Genomic DNA, 21,112 nt, shown 5'->3' on the forward strand with positions numbered 1-21,112 from the left:
AAAGTTAAGCCTGGGAAGAAGGGAGGGGTGGGGGGAATGTGTTTTAAGATTTGGTTTTATTTCTCATTATCCTGCTCTGATTTGACTAGTAATAAATTAAACTAATTTTTCCCCAAGCTGAGTCTGTTTTGCCTGTGACAGTAATTGGTGAGTGATCTCCCTGTCCTTATCTCAACCCACGAGCCTTTTGTTCTATTTTCTCTCCCCTGTCCAGTTGAGGAGGCAGAGTGATAGAGCGGCTTTGGTGGGCACCTGGCATCCAGCCAGGGTCAACCCACCACATAAATATATTTTCAATGCTCTAATTAATTTACCTTAATAATTGCCTTTTTTCCTGTTATTTGTAGATTTTATCTTTGCTGGTTGGGCGTGCCTGTGCTTTCTGTTCTTCTTTAGTGGTATTTTTCTTTCTCATGTTTTCCTCCATTCATTTTGTGCCCCCTTATATCACTTTTTAATTCTTTCCACACTTCTTCTGCGCATCTGTCACATTTATTCCAAGTTCCTTCAGTGCCCTACAATAAAACAAACTTTTGCGTCATTCACCTTTGGGCAATAGATTAACTGTGATCAAGTTAGTAGCTGTCTGTATATTATAACAATGTGTTAGTGGCAAGTTCTAAACCTTAGCCAAAATCTTCCTTCCATCTTGATCTCCTCCTCCTAGTAATGTTGACTACCATTACCATTCTTAGCTATGTGAAAAAGATGAAAATGAGATTTATCTAACTTCCTGTGCTTCTATTGTGCATACGTAATATCACTACATTATGTCACGAAGGAGGATTGTATTTTGGATGCCATACAGCTGAAGTTGTAGTTTCAAATGATGTGGAGATTCAGGTTTTTTGCTCAATAACTGCTACCGCTGCCTCACCAGTATGTAATATTATCTGTTCTCTTTTTCCTCATGGAGAAGGTTCCACTCTTGTTTCTGACACTCATCTCATACTTTCCTGAGCACCTGAAGTATCAGGCACACCACACTAGTCTAGTACACAGAATTCAGCGAGTGGACTTCATATTTTCCATTCTGTGTCCCGTTTACCGCGTCCCAGGACTGGACCCCTCGGTTAACACTCCCGTGACAAGCGGCTGCCCTGGCCGGACGGGCAGCGGGGGAGGGAGCTGTTGGTGCCCAGGGACAGCAGCGGCGCCGTTAATTACCTCCAGCTGAGGGCTGCCCGGGCCGCAGGACTCATCCTCACCACGCTCCCGGGAGGTGGGCAGCGCTGCTCGGCGCCGGGGACGAGAGGACAGACGCCATCCCCGACGGCGCCCGCGCCCCGCCACCGGCCCTCAGAGGCGGCGCGAGCACGGCCTCACGCGCTCCCAACGGACGCCCGGCCGGCCCGGCCCCGCCCCGCCCCGCGCACGTGCGAGGAGAGAGTGCGCACGCGCCAACTTCCCCGGGGGGCGGGCGGCAAGGACGTTATTTTACGCATGTGCGTGAGTGCTCCAACCCCCCACGGAGAGGAGCGGTCACGTGAGTCCGGCGGCGTATGCGCTTCCGGGTGAGCAGGGGCGCGCAGCGGAGCGGGCTGTTTCCGTGGTGGCGGCGCGGGCGAGGCCGCGGCCCCGTCCCGTCCCCTTCCCCTCCCCGCCGTCTCCCACCAGGTACGGCCGCGGAGGGGGCGATAACGGCGAGCTGGGAGCCTTGAGTCGTGGTCGCGGCCCGGCCAGGATGTGCGGGCGCAGGGTAGGGCGGGGCCGCGGCCCGGCCGCCCGCCGGTGTGCGAGGGGCGGCGGGGCTCAGTCAGGAGCCCTCGGGCGCTGGGGACCCTACCGGGGCAGCGCTCGCCTGCGCCTCGGGCGCAAGAGCCGCTGCCAGGCCGCGCCGGTGACTGGCCCAGCGGGCTCGGGGGGGACGGCTGCCGCCCCAGCCGGCGCCCCGCGGGCGGCGAGCAGGGAGCGCCTTCGCGCCCGGGCTGCTCCGCGGGGAGCGCGGCGGGCTCGTCGTGCGGCCCCGCTCTGCCGAGCTCGCCGCTTCCTCCGCAGAGTGCGACGTTGGCGTCGCTCTGTACGGCTTCTGGTCGGCGCTGGGAGCGGCAGGAGGAAGAGTTTGAGCACGTAAACGTTAAACTTGAAAATCCCTTCCCCTGCCCCGGCAGGGTAGTCACACCAGAGCAGCACGAACTTCAGCCTTGTTTTCGCTAATGAGTTTGGGGGTTTGTTTTCAATTACGGAGACTTTTTTTTTTTTTTTTCCCCCTTTCACTTGTGTGGCTGAATAATGAGTGGGGGGTGTGAGTGGAATAACTTTTTCCGATGTAGGTTTAGCAAATGCACAGTATAGAGCTATGTCACAGAAGTTAGAGTTGCTTTCTAGTGCCTTTTATTTTAGTTCCTCCTTATTTCTAGCTACTAATGTAGTACACTAAGTAGTAATTTATTATTTCTGGTTAACTTGTATGCCTGTTTAAGTCTTATGAAGGAATATTGATTGTTTTTAGGCAGGGTATAAATTCTTTTTGACTGTTGTCTGGCAAGTCAGTATTTACCTTTAAATGAATCTCAGTGATTCAGAAATGCGGATTCTTCTATTGCTCTGAACGTGGAGCCTAAAGTAGTATTCTTGGAGATGAAAGCAAGAGTGTTTTCAAAAGTTTTCTCTTTTAGCTGACTGATTTATCCATGCTTTGATGCTGAGAGAAGGGAGTAAAAGGAGACGAACAGTTGACTTGTTACTAACGAAAGTCCTTGCATCACCTTATTATGCAAACCTGCAAGTGACAAAGTTTGGATGTCCATCTTCAGATCTGGGAGGTGTTTCTTGGGGTCATGGCTAGTGTGGCCACATTCTGAAAGCCAATGGGGTTATAAAAACATTTAGAAATTATGGTGAGCTGCACCATGTGGATGTGTGTACCAGAAAATATATCTGCTCCTTACTTTTGGCTTGCTGTAAAATTAAATGTGAAAAATACTGTTAGAGGCACCTCTTTAATGCCTGGAACCTGGAATTCACTTAACTAACACTCAGTTAATGTTTCTGTTGAAGTGGTGAAGGTAAAATGTAGAAAAAAGTAGGCTAACTTTTTTTTGAAGTTGATTTTGACTTTGAAATGGAAACAGTATGCTATTCATTGCCAATCAGGTACATAGTTCAATAGTGTACTCATCACTGCAACTATCTTGCAAAATAAACTTTATATTTATTCTACTTCAAATGCTGAGGCGCTGATCAAGGACTGAATATAGGTCTTTGTATTGGATAGGCAGATAAGACCATATAAATGCGTAGCTCGTATTTATTTGTGTATTCTGAGAACTCAGGGCTGAAAACCTAAAAAACAATTTTTGCAGGGGGTCTAACTTCGTGAATAAAATGATCTCATGCATTCTGTTGTCTTTTTTTTCTTTTTTAAGTATCTGGGACAGATTAGAGTCTCTGATTAGCTGTAAACTAAATTTTAAAAAATGGCAATTTATAATAGGCTTCTTAACACTGCTGTATTTGGTATTCCAGCACCTACCAACTAAGCCAGCTCGGTATTAATGAGAGAACTCTAAAAATTACCTTTTCTTACAGGAAAAAGGATGAGAACACTGATGTTTGAGTTCTGGTGCAAGCAGTAATACTCTTCACATGCAAACTTAAGTAGGTTTAACCTGGTGTTCTGGAAATGGAAACCTGTTCATTAGCTGTAGTGGAAGAGTAGTCGGTTTTAGTGATGTGTTCCCTTGTGATACTTTTTTTCTTTTTGTAATATCGTAAGTTGCCTGTTGAGATACTTAAAAATATAGAAGACATTGTGGAGCACCAAAGTCCAGTGGTTCCAGTAAGAGAGCAGAACCACATGGCAATCCTGCATCCAGATGTTCTTTGATGTGTTGAAGTTTCTCACCTTTAGATAGCTCCCAGTCTTCCATTTAAGTAAAATGGAAAGTAATGAGCAGTGGAGAGTAAAAATGATCAGGCTCGCTCTTCTCAGAAACCATGACTTTTTGAGTTGGCCATGAATAGTGCCAGGATCAGGTAGAAATTAATTGCTTTTCTTCCACGTGACTAATAAATACTTGCATTATTACAATATATTACATTTTTCAAGTTAAGCTTTTAGATCTTTGATTTACAGCTGAATTAAAAAGAAACTTTGGCATAGTAAAAACAGAAGATGTCAGCACTACCACAGCAGCTATAGGAAGACTATTCTAAACTCTGCTTTAGTTTGTATAAGCAGAAATAGTAGATTTTTTCCCCCTGCTTTTTTAAGCATTTATATTAGTGATGTAAAATTATTCAGTAGTTAACTTTGAAGTCAACACTTCTCTAACTTTCCTGAGAATATTACCCTTCCTTCTTAATTTGTCATTCTTCTAGTTGACAAATGATATTGCTTTTGTACATGAGACTTGAAGTGGAAACATCCAAACAACTACTTAGTCTGCATGTTAAGTAGGATGCTGAAAACCTAAATTCAAGCTTATCTGAACTTCAGACTTGCCTTGTAAGTTGTTTGCAATTGTACTATGCGGTATTTAGCAAATGATTGCTTTCAAATCTACCTTAATGAGAAGCTGCTGCTGAGAACTCTAAGTAATGTGAGAAGTGTTTTGTAAAAGTGTCTTAAACTTTGATTACAGCATGAGTAACTTTTAAACTCTGTGCCTGTCTTAGTGTATCAATTTATCTCAATGTAATGAAATACATGCAGGTAGGAATTGCTTCTGTGCTGAAATGCTGTACATCTGAAATTAATAGATGCTACTTGGTGTTTAGTATTCTTCAAAAGTATGGTGAAGAAACTGTTCAAGTCTTGGAGCAAAACCCTACTTTCAACTGTCTTGTGAGAACTGTATTGAGGTTGCCTGTACTGCGTTTACAAGAGCAGCATCTTCCAGCCACCAGCACAGTGACAGGGTTGGTTTGGGGGGGGTTTACTGTCAGTTTTCTTCATTTCTTCATCTGTCCCTTAAGAATAAAGTCATCAGTTTAGATTTTCTTTCAGGTTTAGTGTATCTTTGTTTACAGTGAACTGCATATTTGAATCAGATGGGCCGTTCCATATTGATTGTAACCACTGTATTCTCTTGACTGCATAGGGTACCTTGTGAAACTTCTCATGCTTCATCTCAGTGTCCTGAAACAAATGCATAAAGAACTATGCACATATTCACTCTTACTACTGATCAAAATATGATCTTATCTCCAAGCAAATATTTAAAATTCATTGTTGCAAACACTCAGCAGGTTAGTACCCAGGAGAAACTGTGCTGAGTATATCATCATCTTAATGAAAGAGAGGACATGTTTCATGAGGAAAGTCATATGATTCAAGCAGGAAGAAACTGCTCCAAACAGCATATTAGTCAAAAAGGACAAATACAAAGAGGGAGAGCTGGTAGGACAATTGCTGGGGGCAGCTTCTTGGAGATTGTGTGCACAGGCACATACTGCCAGCAACTGAGTGGTGCAGGGGCTGAATGATTCAAACAAGGAGAGTCTGACCCTTAAGAGGAACTAGGTTGCTACCTTCTAGAAATTATTTCAGTTTTCTGGGTGAGGGAAGCAGGGAAATGTCAGTAAAATAAGCTTAAATTTTGGTCATTAGTGTTTAATTTGTCGCCGGTACTGCAGTTTTCCAAAAAATCAGTCTTTTAATTTTTTTTATTAATCAGCTTGTGTAGTGCAGCTTTAAGCATTGCAGGATGTGTTAAAATCAGTCTGTGGTTGTAATTAGGTCAGGAGAAGTGAAAGTGAGATTTTTCATGAAAGATGATCCTACAGAACAGTAAGTGTAACTTGTTTCTTTTTAGCCACGTAAAAAATGTCTCTCTGGCTTAATTAGCAGTATGATTGCATTCTAACTTTGTACTTACTGGTGTTCCGTGTTGATTGGTTCTTTGCATTTCAACATATCATTGTTTCCTGTTTTGATTAGTGTTGATTTTCTGAACATCTTAATTGATAAGTTTACCTGTTCTTGCCAATCTTTAGAGCCAACGCAGCCAAGAGCTTCAACTGGCTTGGACTTGTATGTCAGCAGAATGGTTTATTATGTTCCATTATTGGGGATTCCTTGTTGCTGGTGATGGGTGAGCCTGAAAAAACACAGCTTGACTTGCGCATCACAGGGTGAGTTCTCTGAAAACACTTTCTGAAATAGTTATCTTTAAAGTGTGTTGTTGGTTTTTTTTTTTAAGAACTGGGTTTTATTTTAGATCTGACCATCTGGGTCTTTTTTTCTCAAAATATACACTTACTCAATATCTCCTATAGAATCTAGAGAGCTGTCAGGTTTCTTGCAGTTTGGAGTGAACTGGTGTAATCCTAAATAATAGATCAGGTTGCTCAGGGCCTTGATTTTAACTGAGAGGTTGATCCTGCTTGAGCAGAGCATTGAACTACATGAGATCCCTTCCAACCTAAATTATTGTATGATAAACCATTCCATAAGCAGTTTTGTATGGAAAAAAAAAAAATATGGAAACAAATCACAAACTTTTCCCTATTTTTTTTTTTCTTGCATAATACCTCAACTTGGTGATAAGTGAAAGGATGTGTTGCAAGTGTGGGAATTACAATAGTATTGAACTAGCATCTTCCGTTATGTTCCTGCAGCTCCTCTTTAGCCCACTGTCCTGAAGACAAGAGGTTCTGGCTGATCAGGAGTCTCTATTAGCAATTCAAGTTGGCTGGAGAATGGAAGGTGTTGAGTTTAAGGAAGAATGGCAAGATGAAGATTTTCCAAGGTTTTAAATTTTTTTTTTAAAGTAATTAAAATCAAATGCATAACATCCAGAATAAGCTGCTACTTTATTTTCCTGGTGAACTAACACTCAATAATAATCTTGAAGTGATTTCCATTAATATAGTAGTCTTGAAAAGGTTTTGTGGCATGTTTCTTGATGGTTTGGAAGGGGATCACTTCATGTTCATGTGTAAGTAATACAGGAATGCCACTGTTGAAGTTTCCAGTGTTATTAAAGTGAAAATTTGTAAGTTTGGCTTTGTTTTCTGTGGTAATCTTTTGCAACTACATTGTTTGCATATTATTACCAGTGTCTGAAGGCCCAAATACTTCATTAAGCACCATTTCTGAGCAAAATTTTTAACAGTTAAGACTGCTAGTGATGCTTGGGCCTACAAAGAAACTAAACCACCTGACTTCAGAGGCATTCTATAACAACATGACTAAACTACTTCTGTAACGTGTTTAATGTCAAATTTTCTCAAGCAAGAATATGACAAGTTTTCTTAAGGAAGACACACATTAGTAGCAACCAGTATTTTGGCATTTGTCACATCAACAGATGGTTGCTTGAATGCTGTAAAGGAATTTTCTGCCACTTTGGTGCTTTGTTTACTGAAAGCTTGAACTTAGGCTATAAGTAAATTTAGTTCAGTACATTCCCACAGTAGTTTTTTAGCAGTGCATAAGTCTAAATATTTGGTATTTAGCTGGCTGTTTAAAAAAGAAAAAAAGTTTTGTAACAATAGTTTCTACTTTGTGCACCAGACCCCTGCCAGAGGATGATCCTGTTGAGTCAGATATGTTGGCTGCAGCTGGAACAGAAAGTGAAGCTGGTAAGAATATTCCACTCCAGTGAAGCTGACTGCTTCCTACTTAGATGGCTGTTTTAAAGCTCCATTTTTGTTTTAGGGTGGTTTTGGGGGTTTTTTGGTTTTGGGTGGTGTTTTGGGTTTTTTTTGAGTCAGGCTTGAGGAAACAGTATTCTAAGCGTTTTTGTATGTGAAGGGTATTAAACACTTTCTCTAGACAGAAAAGGTTTTTGGAATAAAATATGAGACTCTTCGTCCTCCCTGTGAACAGAGCTATGCAGGTAATACTGGACAAAAATGAATTATTGCACTCACTTCCTGACCTGTCTTAAAATCTTGGTTCATTATTTGGCTTCTGTGCATCAGTTAGGGCCTACCTTAGTTTCGCTCCAAATTTCAGACCTTTGTGGCCTTTTAAGAACGTTGCCTGTCCAAATGGTCAGAGGGGAAATAATACAGGTTTGGGGTTTTTTTACACTTTTAAATTTTTTTTATCTTGTCTGTCTGCTTTAGTTGTGGCATTTACAGCGCTGGATCAGTCATGTTATTTTATTCCCTGCTTTCAACTGCTGTCTAAATCACACAAGTATTTGCCTTGTGTCTCAAAGCATGCTGTGTATTCACCTAATAGTTTCTTTGATTTTCTGTCATCACTGTTGTCTGCCAGCCTTCTCTTTTTTTTTTTTTTTTTGCAGCTTGTATATTGTTTTCTATTTCATCAAAGATGGTTATGATGTTACCAATGCCTTACAAAAACAAGGGCTAGCAACATGAATCTATTGCATTGTTTGCAAGACTTTAGTATAATATCTAGAACAACTCGTGGTACACTTTGATATAGCTAGCATGGATAATAGTTGCTTAGGTGGTGGCAGCACTTCAGGTTTTTCTTCTGTGGGGAGTATGGTGGTCTACCACTGTGATCATAGTGTGTATGCAATTGGGTAGGCTTACGGTCTTGAGGACTTGAGAACTTTGACCTCCAAGTGCTGTTCTTTTCACCCTGTGTTAATTTTATTCCAGAGATACATTGTTTAAATTATGGGTGTTAACTTACAATGCATTCTGAGAAAGCACTGTCCTCTTCTGTCTTGTTAATATGCTTATCTAAACTTGCTTTAGCTTTGACAATAAATAATTTGCTTTTTTAAATACAGAGGTCAATGGAACCAAAGTGAGGAAGAAACTAATGGCTCCAGATATTAGCTTAACTTTGGATCACAGTGAAGAATCTGTTTTGTCTGATGACTTGGATGAGAGTGGAGAGATTGATTTGGATGATTTAGATACTCCTTCAGAAAATAGCAATGAGTTTGAATGGGAAGGTAAGTATTTTGTTACTTTTGTCTGATGCCCTAAAATATTTGTTTTCTTATGTGCAGGTCAACAGTTTTTCAGGTGGGAAATAACTATGACTCAGTATTACAAGAGGAAAAATATAAAGGGAGTGATAAGATTAGAAATTGGAAATGGGTGCAATGAATTTTTAAAGAGCAAATTAGACCTTGACTGATTAGTAAACAGGCAACATAATAATAGCTGTAACTCCAAATAAACTTAGGTGAATGTCATTAAACACCTGTAAGACTTGAAATTATGGAAAATCCTCTGTTGCAGTATGTTTTTAAGAATCAACCTGGGCAAAAAAAAATCAAAGGTGTTTTACATGTATTATAGATCAGTTTTAAATAGAGGTGAACCATATAAAGGAATATAGATTATTGATTAGCTAATCAGAAATCAATGAATTGCAAGCCTTTGTATTTAAGGAGGACTGAATGATATTTTTAAAAATGTTGAGGAACACCTGATCTCATGTCTTACTGTGGTGAGAATGGCAAAAGGTCAGTAGCCTTAGAGTTTGCCTGCTTTCTGGATTGACTGGAAGTGGTAGAAGAGCCTCTATTTTGTGTCAAGGAATTCTGAAATTAGTTGATAGGAACTTAACGTAGCTATAGCCACACTAGTAATGATCTTAATTTTAAGAAATAAATAGATGCTTCATCTTGTTCTTATAGGCAAAACATGGAGATTCTAACAAATTTTGAGGTAAAAAAGTTCTGTGTAGGAGTTAAAGCACAAATTTTAAACTTGCAGTTTAATTATGTTTTAAGGCCCTTTTATGTAAGCCAAAAACTGTTGTGTTGTTCAAACAGTCTTTAATTTCTGTAAACTTCACGACATAAGAATGTCTCTAATGAGTAAACATGTAAACTCAATTATTATTTGTTTTACTCTGGAAATAAAATAATTTTAATTCCTAAGTAAACAGGAAGCTCTCTTTTCACTGTTATGTATGAAACACTACCTGTTCTTCATTCCAAGATAGCTTATAAATGGAGAAAGAAACACTCTTTAGAATAAGGGGGTTTTTTAAATAGCTAAAGACATATTGCAGGTGAAGTTTTCATAACAGAGGCTGTGGGTTTACCTGTGTAAAAGGATTTTCATCATTTTAGTGAAGAAGAATTGGTATTTAGCGTTAGTTTTGCAATGATGCAAAGGAAATGTTCCGGATGTTTGTGCCTTGTTTTTAAAAGTGGCTGAAAAGGGTTTCTGTCTTTTCTTCCTTTAATGCTGCTGCCTTCATTTTCCTGGAAGGATAGTTTCAATTAACAGCTTTGTCTTGGGAACAGACAACTAACTTGCAGTAGGTTTTTCTCGCTTTGGGTAAGGTCTATGCAACAAAGTCAAGAATCATAATTTAATTGGAGCAAATTGTTTTACAGATTGCTGTCAGCATAAATTTCATATATATTGATTGCACATATGTGAATTAGATTTAATTTCTAATAGATTTGCCTGCATGTCTGCTTGGAAGGTACTGTCAATGTTTTAAATCATGCTTTTATGTAAATCTGTGATCAAGCAACCTGTGTAATTATCATTGGAGTTAACCACTTTGTTTATTTTGGTGAGATTCATCAAGGTCTGTGTTCTGAAAGCCTAAAATTAAATAGGCTTCCTACATGAATGGAAATTTGTCATGTACATTAACACAGAAAATTACAGTCAACAGATAACTGCCAACACAGAGTATTTTGATAAAATATATATGACGCCCATGAGATCCTATTTTGTAATGACTGAAGGAACTAAGTCAGCTGATATGTCTGACTGGCTAAAGAATATTGGAATAGATTAAATAGCAAAGTGGTTAACCTGTGTTGTAACTGATTGTCACTATACATAGTATTCATAATGTATCTTGAACATGTTTTAACTTTGGCAGATGATCTTCCAAAACCAAAAACTACTGATGTAATTAGGAAAGGATCACTTACTGAATATACTGCAGCAGAGGAGAAAGATGATGGTCGACGCTGGCGAATGTTTAGGATTGGAGAACAGGACCATAGGGTGGACATGAAGGCAATTGAACCATATAAAAAAGTTATCAGTCATGGTGGTAAGGATTAGTGATGTGCTGAGGGGAACTGTTGAGAAACTACTACTTTAAGCTGAGTTGGGGTGGCAGAGAAGAAGAGCTTTGGGCATAAAGACTCGTGATGATTCATTTGTTGCAGTATTAAGGCATATGGTTGATTTAATATTTTTCCCTATTAAACTAAAGTACCAAAATGTACACATGTTCAGATGAAGCTACGAACATGCACATATGTAATAAGACGTACTTATCTGTTCTACAGTGTCAGTGCTACCAGTATAATTTTTTGGTTTTAAGGGTGTTGAAAGCATTAACTGTAGATCTACTAAGGCATAAATCAGTTTAATAACTCTTCCCAACAGTCTGTGGAGTTTAGGTTGGAAGAAAAGTTAACTATATAAAATGTTATTAAATGTACTGAGATTCTATACTGAGATATTGATTGTAGGTACAGCATTTGATTTACATCAACTTCAGCTGTTTCTTTAGAAGTAGACAAACTTGCAAAAGAAATCTTGAGGTTTTCTGTAACTGTATTAATCTGTCCATATAGAATAGATGTTTGTAAATTTCTTAAGGTAAATAATAATGAAAAAGTTTACTGAATGTGCTTGACTCCGTAAATGTAGTCAATATATAGTCATCTTTGTCACTACTGCTGCTTTTTTCTTTGTTTTTAGGTTATTATGGTGATGGGTTAAATGCTATTGTTGTGTTTGCTGTTTGCTTTATGCCTGAAAGCAGCCAGCCTAACTACAGATACCTAATGGACAATCTGTTTAAGTAAGTCATCATCTGCCTCTGAATACTGTCTTAATTTCACATTGTGAAACTTAGCGTTTTAATGTAAGGACAATTACTTCTCTCTCTTTTTGTAATGAAGCTTTTTATATTCCAGATGAGGGAAAGGTAACAGAGAAAGGCAACTACATCTGCTTCCAGGGGAAGGAAAAAACATTATTAGATGTTGCTCAACGCTGTTGCCAACTCTGTATTTTTTAAATATATTTGAGCACTACTAGGAATTACTTTAATATCCACACATCTTCACCTGAAAGTTTTCTTTGCTTGTCTCTGCAGGTATGTAATTGGCACCTTAGAGCTGTTAGTAGCAGAGAACTATATGATAGTTTACCTGAATGGTGCAACAACACGGAGAAAAATGCCGAGTTTAGGCTGGCTTAGGAAATGTTACCAGCAAATTGATAGAAGGTAAGAAGCTCTGCAGTGTTTTCTTACAATATTCACAAGCTCAGTGATAATGCATACTTAGGAAAAACTGCTGTTTAATGTGGTGTCTGGTAGCTACTGGTTAAGATTTCATTAAGCAAATTGCTTTGTGTATTGAAAACCTCTTCCTAAGCTAGACAATGTGGAATAATGCTACAGGCATCCCTGTTTTTTTGTCGTTTGGTTTTTTTTTAGTGAAAACAGTAGTGTTAGAATACTGAATACTATTACCATGTAGAATATCCTTAAAACTTCATGTATTAGTATGATAAGGTAATAAGGGGGGTCCTTTGTGAAGCGCTTCATTAATTATGTAAAAAGATTCAAAGAAACTTCTCTTTGGAATGTTATTTCCTTGTCATTGTTGTCAAACTGATACTGTATCTTAAATTTTGACTGTACACTTGTGTGGTATTTTTTTCTTCTGGCAGATGGTAATTTCTAACAATAGAATGTCAGAATACTAGATTTATGTGACAGTTGTGCTTGCGAAAACATAGTTTTTATATATTAAAAAAACCCTTGTCATGCTGCCTTTTTTGTTTAGTAATTATGTCTGCTGTTTGAATTCTTCAGGTTAAGGAAAAATCTGAAATCATTAATCATAGTTCATCCTTCTTGGTTCATCAGAACACTTCTGGCCATCACAAAACCTTTTATTAGGTAATACTCTGGAAGTGATTTCTTTTTTAAAAAAAAAAATCCTAACAACTGTTTACTTTAAACTTCAAAAACTGTTTTAATATTGACCTACTGAAAAATTTTAAGTTGTAACTGTACCCTGCATTTGTTCTTCCACAGCTCAAAATTCAGCCAAAAAATTAGGTATGTCTTTACCCTGGCAGAACTAGCTGAGCTCATCCCCATGGAATACGTTGGCATCCCAGAATGCATAAAACAGTACGTTTTATTATTCAAACATGTTCTATACTGATCATGTTTTAGAACCGGTATATATTGTATTCAATGATTGGTTTGAATGTAATACTTTGCATTTAATAAAACTTAATTTAACTCAGATCATTGCTATGTCTAGGAGGAGTATCCATGTTTGACCACATTGCTAACTACAGTTTGGTATGCAGTAGCATGGATAGTCAAAAATGTTAATATATAGGGATTTTCACAGGTAGTGCTTTACAGAATTACCAAGTTATGGTGTGTGAATTAAGTCTTCTAGAGACAAGGCCTCATTCCAGTTGTTCTACCCCTTAGTATACTAAACTGGCTTGTGAGTGAGAAATTCTGGGCATGTTGATACTGAAGTTTTTTTATAGTATCTTCAGTGTTCATGCTAAAATGTGGAACAAGGGATGAAATATCACTTGGGTTGGGATTTCATTTAGAAGAAGAGCTGTGGTGGAAAAATGCTGAATCCCTACCCATAACAGTTCTAAAACTGCTTTGGTGAAGAGGTGAAGGAAGCATCAATGTTCTTGGTTTTCTCCTCTTCCCTCCAGATATAAAAATCCATTTGAACGTCAGCACAACTCTGCTCTCAAATATGATGATGATACTTCTGTCAATAGCATTTGTGGGTGCAGTAATAGAGTAGGAACCATAAACTTGGGTCTTAAAAAAGCCAGATGAAAATACTAACAATTTAGGCTGATGAATTTATCATCAATTAGAGGATATAATATACAAAACCTATAGAGTATGCATCATAATAGGTGATCACAAACTGGGAACTCCATAAGGAAAGATGACAGAAGGGCGTATCCATGTTGGACAAATCCACCCCCACCCCTGTGAATGGCTGGTTATTGCAGTAAACATTCAGCTGGTATCATTTGCACAATTTAACTTTTTATAAAATAGAGAAAATGCAGTTTTCTTGGGGTGGGGAGGAAATACATGACAATGCTGAAGCAGCCTTGTGCTATCTTTAGAATTTTTTTTTACTGGGGCTTTTGAAGGATGTTATGAATATTCAGATTGTCATTCCAAGTCTTGAAAGACTCCTTTCTGTATTGATGAACCTTTAACTGTTCTGCAAAGGCTGAACTTGGTTGACTTAGGGAGTTAATTCTCAGTCTTCTGTGGAGGATTATATCTGGCTTCAAACTGTTATGAATACAGACTTTAAATTTTAGTGATGGATATTAATACTGTACAAGAAGTTGTATTGAATTCATATGTTATGTCATAGTAACTAAATGTTAATGCTTCTTGTTTAATGCTTATAAATGTTGGAGGTACCATATATTTTTTATTAATTAGATCAGTTTCAAAACTTGCTATGTTTCTACAAACTGTATTGACACTAATACCAATTTGCAGCTTCTGTTGAATTTGGCCTTCATATGTTATATTTACTGAAATCAAACTTTTCCTCACCAAGGTATGAAGAAGAAAAGTTTAGAAAGAAACAGAAAAGGTATATTCATATTTTGATTAGGGTTGCATCTAGATAAGACGATTTGCACTGCAACTAACTCCCAGTTGATTGGCTTGCATAAAGGAATAAGCATTTGTAAATATAAACATGCACTAGTGACTTAAGTTTTTATGCATGAAAGTAACTATACTGCCTGCAAGTACAGAATATCATCTAAAAGAACTGACCCTGGATGTTCAAACAGATATTTGTGAATAGTCTCTATTACTCTATTACATGAGATGCTCACTTTTAAGGGGGTACATGGATTCTCAACTGAATCTTCAAGAGGCAAAAGTAGTGCTTCTGTATGAATCGATTAAATAAAGTTTCACTGTTTCTAACAAGAAGTGATGTCTGAAGAATAAGCTGGGTTTAGGTGCTAAGCTGTAGCTATGCATCAGCAGAGATGCAACTTGGAAGAAGTTGGCTATTGAATCTTGTATTTTGTATTTTTGGTATTCACTACCTTTTTAGTTATTAACTTGCACAGATGCAATCTAAATTAGTATTTTTAGTGCTGTTTGTATTTGCAGTGCCTATGTTCCTTGCTAATAAACATTGGATTTTCATTTTGTTAATTTTCAGTCTCCTGCTAACTATTCAAGCTATTCCAGCAGCTGATGAAACTTTTTGAATGGATACATTTTTTCACTCACTAACAAATGTACTGAAAGGTTTTGCTACTAACTTTGCTTTTTTTAATTACTCTTCCTGTGTGTGTGTAACTGTTGAGGGAAGCTTATTGTCTAAATTGGGTAATAGACATAGAGAAGAACACTGAGAGATTAAAATAAAAGGAATTTAAGTTCTTTCTGAAAGCTAGCAGGTAAAGCTAGTGACAAGTGTTGAACATTCTCTAGGAATTATTCCAATTAAGTGATAATGTTACAGTGTGTAACCTGAAGTACTAAGCCTGTCAAATGTAAGAAACCCTTTCAGTACATATTGAACAACAGTTCTGCTTGATCCCCCCCCCCCCCCAGCGTGCATAATTTGGCCCAATTCTATTGCAAGGCCCACTGTATTCAGGATGCAAAGCTGAGACATTTGAACAGTAATGTAAAAACTTTTAAAAATCTCCAGTACAACAAGCACTTTTTAGTGTCCCTGTCAATATTGTCACTTATACTACCATCACTTTTGTAAAAAGCAGTATGTTCCTAAGTGAAACTTATGTATAGAGGGGAGATCACAGGCACTATTTGATACTGAGACTTTAATCAGGTTGAAAGCAGTTGTAGGCATTATTTATTATAATGGGGGGAAAGGAGATGTGTTGAAGCTTAGTTACTAAATTTGTTGAGGTAGGCATTAGGAATTCTTTGGCTATGTGTATGAGTCACTTAAACTAGAATATGATATACTATGGATTTACATTGTCAGCTGTATGTTTATGCATCACTTGTTTGCATTAGCTTACCATATTTTCTTACACTTTCTGTGAGTAGTCCTGTAAGTCATGTCAAAACATGCTTTTCTAAGATACTGCAGTGAGGACAGGGATGAGTTGCAGCTGCATACTGTGCAAGTGAACAGGTATTCAACTAGGACTGTTGCTTTTAGACAGCACTGCTCCAGACCTATTGGATCCTTATGTACTAGGTTCAGTTCTTACAGCTGCAAAAAGAAAAACCAACTTGCCTCCCCTTTTTATGGGTTTATGGCCTAGAAGAGCTGTCACTATTTTTATCATTTTGAAAAACTGCCTGGTTACAGTTCAAGAGACTGGACAGGTAGGTTAGACAATTAGGTTGTTAGATGACAAACTTGGCCTTAGCCTCTCTCACTTTGGAACAGCTGTTGGTTTTAAAATTAATTTACCTCCGTGCACAACTTATTTTCCAGAAGATACAGTTAAGACTGTAGCTTGTTCTTACTGTAAAGAAGAAAAGTACATCTTGTGCAAGACTGTCAACCATCCACTGGTTTCCGCAAAGCAACATTTTGTTTGCTAGTCCCAAGGCAGATAGCAAAAAAAAAAAAAAAAAAAGCACAAACAAAAAAACAGTTTTAGCGGCATGATGGTGCATTTTTCCTGGGTAATTACAAGAGTCTTAGAACTTAACAGAAAAAGTATTGCAGTTAAGGAGCCACTTAACTTTTGTTGATTCAACTAGTGTTGTTACCTTCTTGGCTTAATTACTATAATGTTAAAGGTAATTCTGTGCTTATTCTGCAGTGTATGAATTCATCAAAGTAGTAGTGCTTGACGGTATTGTCATGTTACCTGTAAACTTGTATTCCTGCTTGCATTCATTAATAAAAGCACAGAACCTGCTTTTTTTTCTTCTGTAGTCAAACTTCACTTGCACTTTTCAAATCCTTCCTTTCAAATGCTATAGTTATTTAAATGGTTTCTTAACAATTTTAATTTCTAGGGGGAGGTAGGAAAATAGATTTTAAAAAAACCATTATTGTGACTGCATTCAATAAAAATCTTAATTTAATAGTTCCAAAGAAAAATTCGTAGTAAATAAGAGCTTTGTGTTTTCCTGTTAAGATTAGTAGGTTTTGCTTAATGTATGAGCTATCAAACTAAACTACTTCTTAACATAGTTTTAATTTTACTGCTTTCTTTGCTAAGCAGAGTTGACCAAGAGCTGAATGGAAAACAAGACCAGAAAAGTGAACAGTAAGTTTGGAGTCCAAACAAGACTGAAGAATATGCAGATGGAATGATGCTATTTTTGCTCCATTTACAATGCATTCTCTGTGTGTGTGTATATATTATATAACCTGTTGCAAAAGGTGCTTAATTTCTTTTGGACTAGCACACAATGGACTGCTTACTGCTGTATTGGTTTGTCTTGACTTTAATAGCTATGTTTATGTAATCATTTTATACTGCTAAATGTGAAAGAACCCTATGTTTTTAGAGGATGTTCTTGCAATTGTTTATCTAAATGATGCATGTTCTTCAGTAAAATATATTTATATACCTAAATGTTAAAGGAAAGAGATAATATATATTTTTATGACTGAGCAATATATTGTGTGTACCTGCTGAAGGAATTCATTTGCAGGTAGACAAGGCCATAAGTTACTTGTTATTGTATAAATCTGTTTTGCTGTAAATGGTCAAGTGCATTTCTTCGTTGTCACAGAAACCTTAATTTGTTTGGATATTAATAATCACATAATATAGTCTTTCACAAGTGTGGAGATCCTTATTTTTGTTCACATGCCTAATACAAGCAGTACTCATTTACCTCACTAGAGTGAGCTTGAGCTTTGGTGTCTTTTAGCCCATGTTTCAGAATGCAGAACTGCAGTTCTGTGAACTTCAGTCTGTTGGCCAAAGGGTTTAAGCCTAAGCCACAATGGAAGCTGAACTGTTTGAATGACTAGTAATATATCAGACCTTTCTCAATTTAAGTTGCGAATTTAGCCTTGATTTACTGAAGCAGAACCTGTCTCAGCTACCAGTGGGAAATGAGTTCATTGCAGTTCTTCCTGGATGAATATTGGTTGTCACCAGTAGGAACTCTGGTTATACTCACTGGAGCTTGGGAGTTACATAGATATTCTAGCCATAATATCAATTGTTTGCAGAGGTATGGGGAGTTTTGTGCTACCTGTATCATCCTTGTAGATGAAACATCCATTTCTAAAGCTCTTAGTTTGGCACATTATACCAGGACTAATTTCACTTTAAAAAAAAAAAAAGTGATTTAAAGGTTGGGGTTTTTTAATCTCCCCACAATGGTAGTAAACTTGTGTAAGAGGTGTTCTTGGACACATAACTAGTGTTTATAGGTTTATTACAGCAACAATAATGCACTGGTTGATATGTTGTAAAAGTCTGTAAAATCTTTTGATAATCATTGCTATTTCCCTGTAAGGACAGGTGCATGCAAATAAATCCATTCAGGAGTTGAGCAGTATAATATTGTAGCAAATGTATTTAAATCTTCACTTTCGGTTTTTATTGTTCTCACAATTTTGTCTTAATGCCAAAAATATCAGTTCTCGATTATATTGAAAGTTAGTGTTATAGAGTTCCCTTATTTTAAAAAAATAAGGTTGCATTCAACCAGATTATTACCTGACACTGATAAACGGCAGTCAAGAGAGAGTTCCATGGTCAAGACTTATTACCAATTAACAATTAATCTACTGTCTCTAATGATACATGTATAGACTCTGAGAGCATATTCATGTCAGATGAGGGCAAATTGCCCATGTCTGTGGGAGTTTGTCTGCAATTCAGAGACTTTCATCTCAAGATCGAGGTACTTTTGTTATAGTAGCTTCTGTATCACAGTTTCAAAGAGATTAATATGCAGGATGTTCTCTTTCAACAGGTAATGCTAATTTCAAGTTGCCTTGCATCCATTTCATCGGGTTTGGATCTTGCTCTGAAAGCAGAACACAAATGTGAACAGTTTCTTTGGGGCTGTCTTATGTCCTGCTTCAATTCTGATGTTGACCTAGATTAATGTAAAGTTCCCGTCAGTAAATTGGACACTTACAGCCTGTTTACTTCTGATACATTCACAGTGTGGTGTGTATGCAAACCTGTAAACCTTCCTGATTTTTACTGATTCTGTGTGGGTCCTAAGCTAGCCACTAAGCATTCTGATCATCTCATTTCAAATTTTTCCTAATTAAAAAAAAGTATTCTTCTCAGTAAAATCATATTCTTAGTGGAAGGATGGTAGTTCTATATGTCCTGTTGCTTCCTATGTGTATAGTGCAGTACAGAGTAGCCAGTCCTCTGTGTAGGCCGTATTATCAAATGATGGGATTGTTATTGCTGTCTTTCCTGGTGGCTGAGTGATTCTACAGTTTCATGCTGCAGTAGTACTATTTCTTTTGGAAATGTATATGTGCTTACCGAATGGTTTATTTCTCTAGTATAAGTTTTTGTGAATGAATATACAGCACAACAGTTCTTCTGTCCCCTAAAGATATGCAGCTTGAGAAACAAGTGTACTAAAGAATTATTTCCCTCTGACCTTTTGCAGCTCATCATTTAATGGTGAGGTGGATGTTTACAAAAAGCGAAGAGGTCCCAAAGTTATCTTGAACACAAATGGGTAACTTTTTGTCAAACTTATCTTTTTTAAATCTATAAAATAATTTAATATATTTAATATTTAAAAACATGAAAAGTTGGAATGTCATACTTCTATTAAAGTTATTTTAAAACCTGAATCACTTTGTGATAAGATACAGTATTGTAGGGAATTTACCATTCAATGGCACTTCCTTCTAAAAGTAAAACTCACGTTGCTAGAATACAGTTTGAGCCCTGTCAAGAAAAGATAATTTCGATTCACTACCTTTGATTTGGAGGTCTCATTAGTTTTTATATATATATGTGGTAATAAGTCATTAGCTATCTTTTGTTATTACTGTGTGCAACTGAAATAGAAATGTTTGGGCCAGTGGCCTCTCTGTGTGTGGATGTGATATTTTGTAAATTGATTTCTACAACAGGGTAAGTGTTCAGAAGTGGCAAAGATATTTTGGAGAAAGTGTCATTAAAAACTGATGTGAGTAGACTTTAGATATTTTGGAGAAAGTGTCATTAAAACCTGATGCGAGTAGACTCTAGATTGCTTGAATGTTCTTGATATTCTGTGTGGTATGGCAAAGCCATGTTTTGTTGGAAAGTAGTGGAGAGGCATGTATTTAGTGCTGAAGCAGATTGAAGTCTTTGAGGTTCTGGGATGTTAAAATGGAGAATTTTCAGTTCCAAAAAGCTTAGAACTAGTTAGAATAATATGTAACCTTGTTCATAACAATGCACTTTAGCGTATTTTTTTCCTTTATTTTCAGTGAACAAGTGAAGAATAGTACTTCTTGCTGTGAGGATCTTTGTACTAAGAAACAGTAGTTACATTCTGAATTGCACACAATTAGCATATAGCCTGTATTTGTTAGCATGTTTCAGCAAGTTTGTTGCATCATACACTTAAATGCTCTAATAACAGTTTAAAACCTTTCAACAGTTAACTTGTGTCAGACTTCAAGATTAGATTACATGTTGGTGGTAATCTTTCATGAAATGATGTCGAAGTGTGTCATAGGGAGGAGAGGGTGGCATTGGTGCCTGGTCATATGTCAGCTTCACTGATCTCATCTACTGAAATGTCTGTAGTTAACTGAAAATAATGGAACTACATTGTGAGTGGGCACTTTCTAAACTAAATCTGTCACAAAAAACAAGTTTCTTGGTGAAAAGTGTATTTCTTCCAGCGCCAAATTTTTTATACAGTACTTATTACATAGAAAGATGGCTTAAATGCATCTCATATCAAAAGCTGTTGTCTTTGGAGATGACTTTAATTCTCAAGTCATTTTAGTCTCCCTCGAAGTCTTATACGAGGAACAGAGGGGAGAGGGATAATAGCTTGTGTGCTTTTTGTAACCGCAGAAGTCTTACAAAGCTTTCAGTGAAAATTCTTACTCGGTCCTTGTGGATGCCGGTCATTCCCTAGAGGATTTGTTTCACCAACTGGTTGTCAGAGACGCTTGAAATAAGTGCTTTAATTATACTTTTTAAGGATACCTGGGCTTTAGTCAGAGTAGCACTCTGAAATATAAGGAATATTTAAATATTCATATTCTGAATGACAGATTTTTGCAGCTTTCCTAGC

General features: G+C 37.5%; 1 protein-coding gene across 3 annotated transcripts; it reads left to right on the forward strand.

Annotated features, from left to right (window-relative positions):
• Positions 1-1,549: 1,549 nt before the first annotated feature.
• Positions 1,550-20,066, forward strand: BNIP2 (BCL2 interacting protein 2). Of its 3 annotated transcripts, XM_050902969.1 has the most exons (13): positions 1,550-1,617; positions 5,941-6,078; positions 6,565-6,695; positions 7,463-7,530; positions 8,664-8,831; positions 10,739-10,915; positions 11,575-11,677; positions 11,975-12,106; positions 12,701-12,787; positions 12,926-13,024; positions 14,469-14,504; positions 17,095-17,139; positions 18,812-20,066. In XM_050902969.1, the coding sequence occupies exons 3-13, from the start codon at positions 6,646-6,648 to the stop codon at positions 18,813-18,815; spliced, it is 969 nt and encodes a 322-aa protein (XP_050758926.1). In that variant the 5' UTR covers positions 1,550-1,617; positions 5,941-6,078; positions 6,565-6,645; the 3' UTR covers positions 18,816-20,066. The 3 variants fall into 3 exon arrangements, with proteins under 3 accessions (XP_050758926.1, XP_050758925.1, XP_050758927.1); XM_050902968.1 differs by having other exon boundaries at positions 17,095-20,066; XM_050902970.1 differs by lacking the exon at positions 14,469-14,504 and having other exon boundaries at positions 17,095-20,066.
• Positions 20,067-21,112: the final 1,046 nt, after the last annotated feature.

The sequence above is a fragment of the Gymnogyps californianus genome, chromosome 11 (genome assembly GCF_018139145.2).
Source record: "Gymnogyps californianus isolate 813 chromosome 11, ASM1813914v2, whole genome shotgun sequence".
In the NCBI taxonomy this organism is placed as follows: domain Eukaryota; kingdom Metazoa; phylum Chordata; class Aves; order Accipitriformes; family Cathartidae; genus Gymnogyps; species Gymnogyps californianus.

Excerpts from the sequence above, each read along its gene's own strand:
- BNIP2 (XM_050902968.1), top strand. The coding sequence starts at position 6,646 with ATGGAAGGTGTTGAGTTTAAGGAAGAATGGCAAGATGAAGATTTTCCA. Across the intron at positions 10,916-11,574 it reads AAAAGTTATCAGTCATGGTG|GTTATTATGGTGATGGGTTA; the intron begins GTAAGGATTAGT and ends CTTTGTTTTTAG. Across the intron at positions 11,678-11,974 it reads CTAATGGACAATCTGTTTAA|GTATGTAATTGGCACCTTAG; the intron begins GTAAGTCATCAT and ends TTGTCTCTGCAG.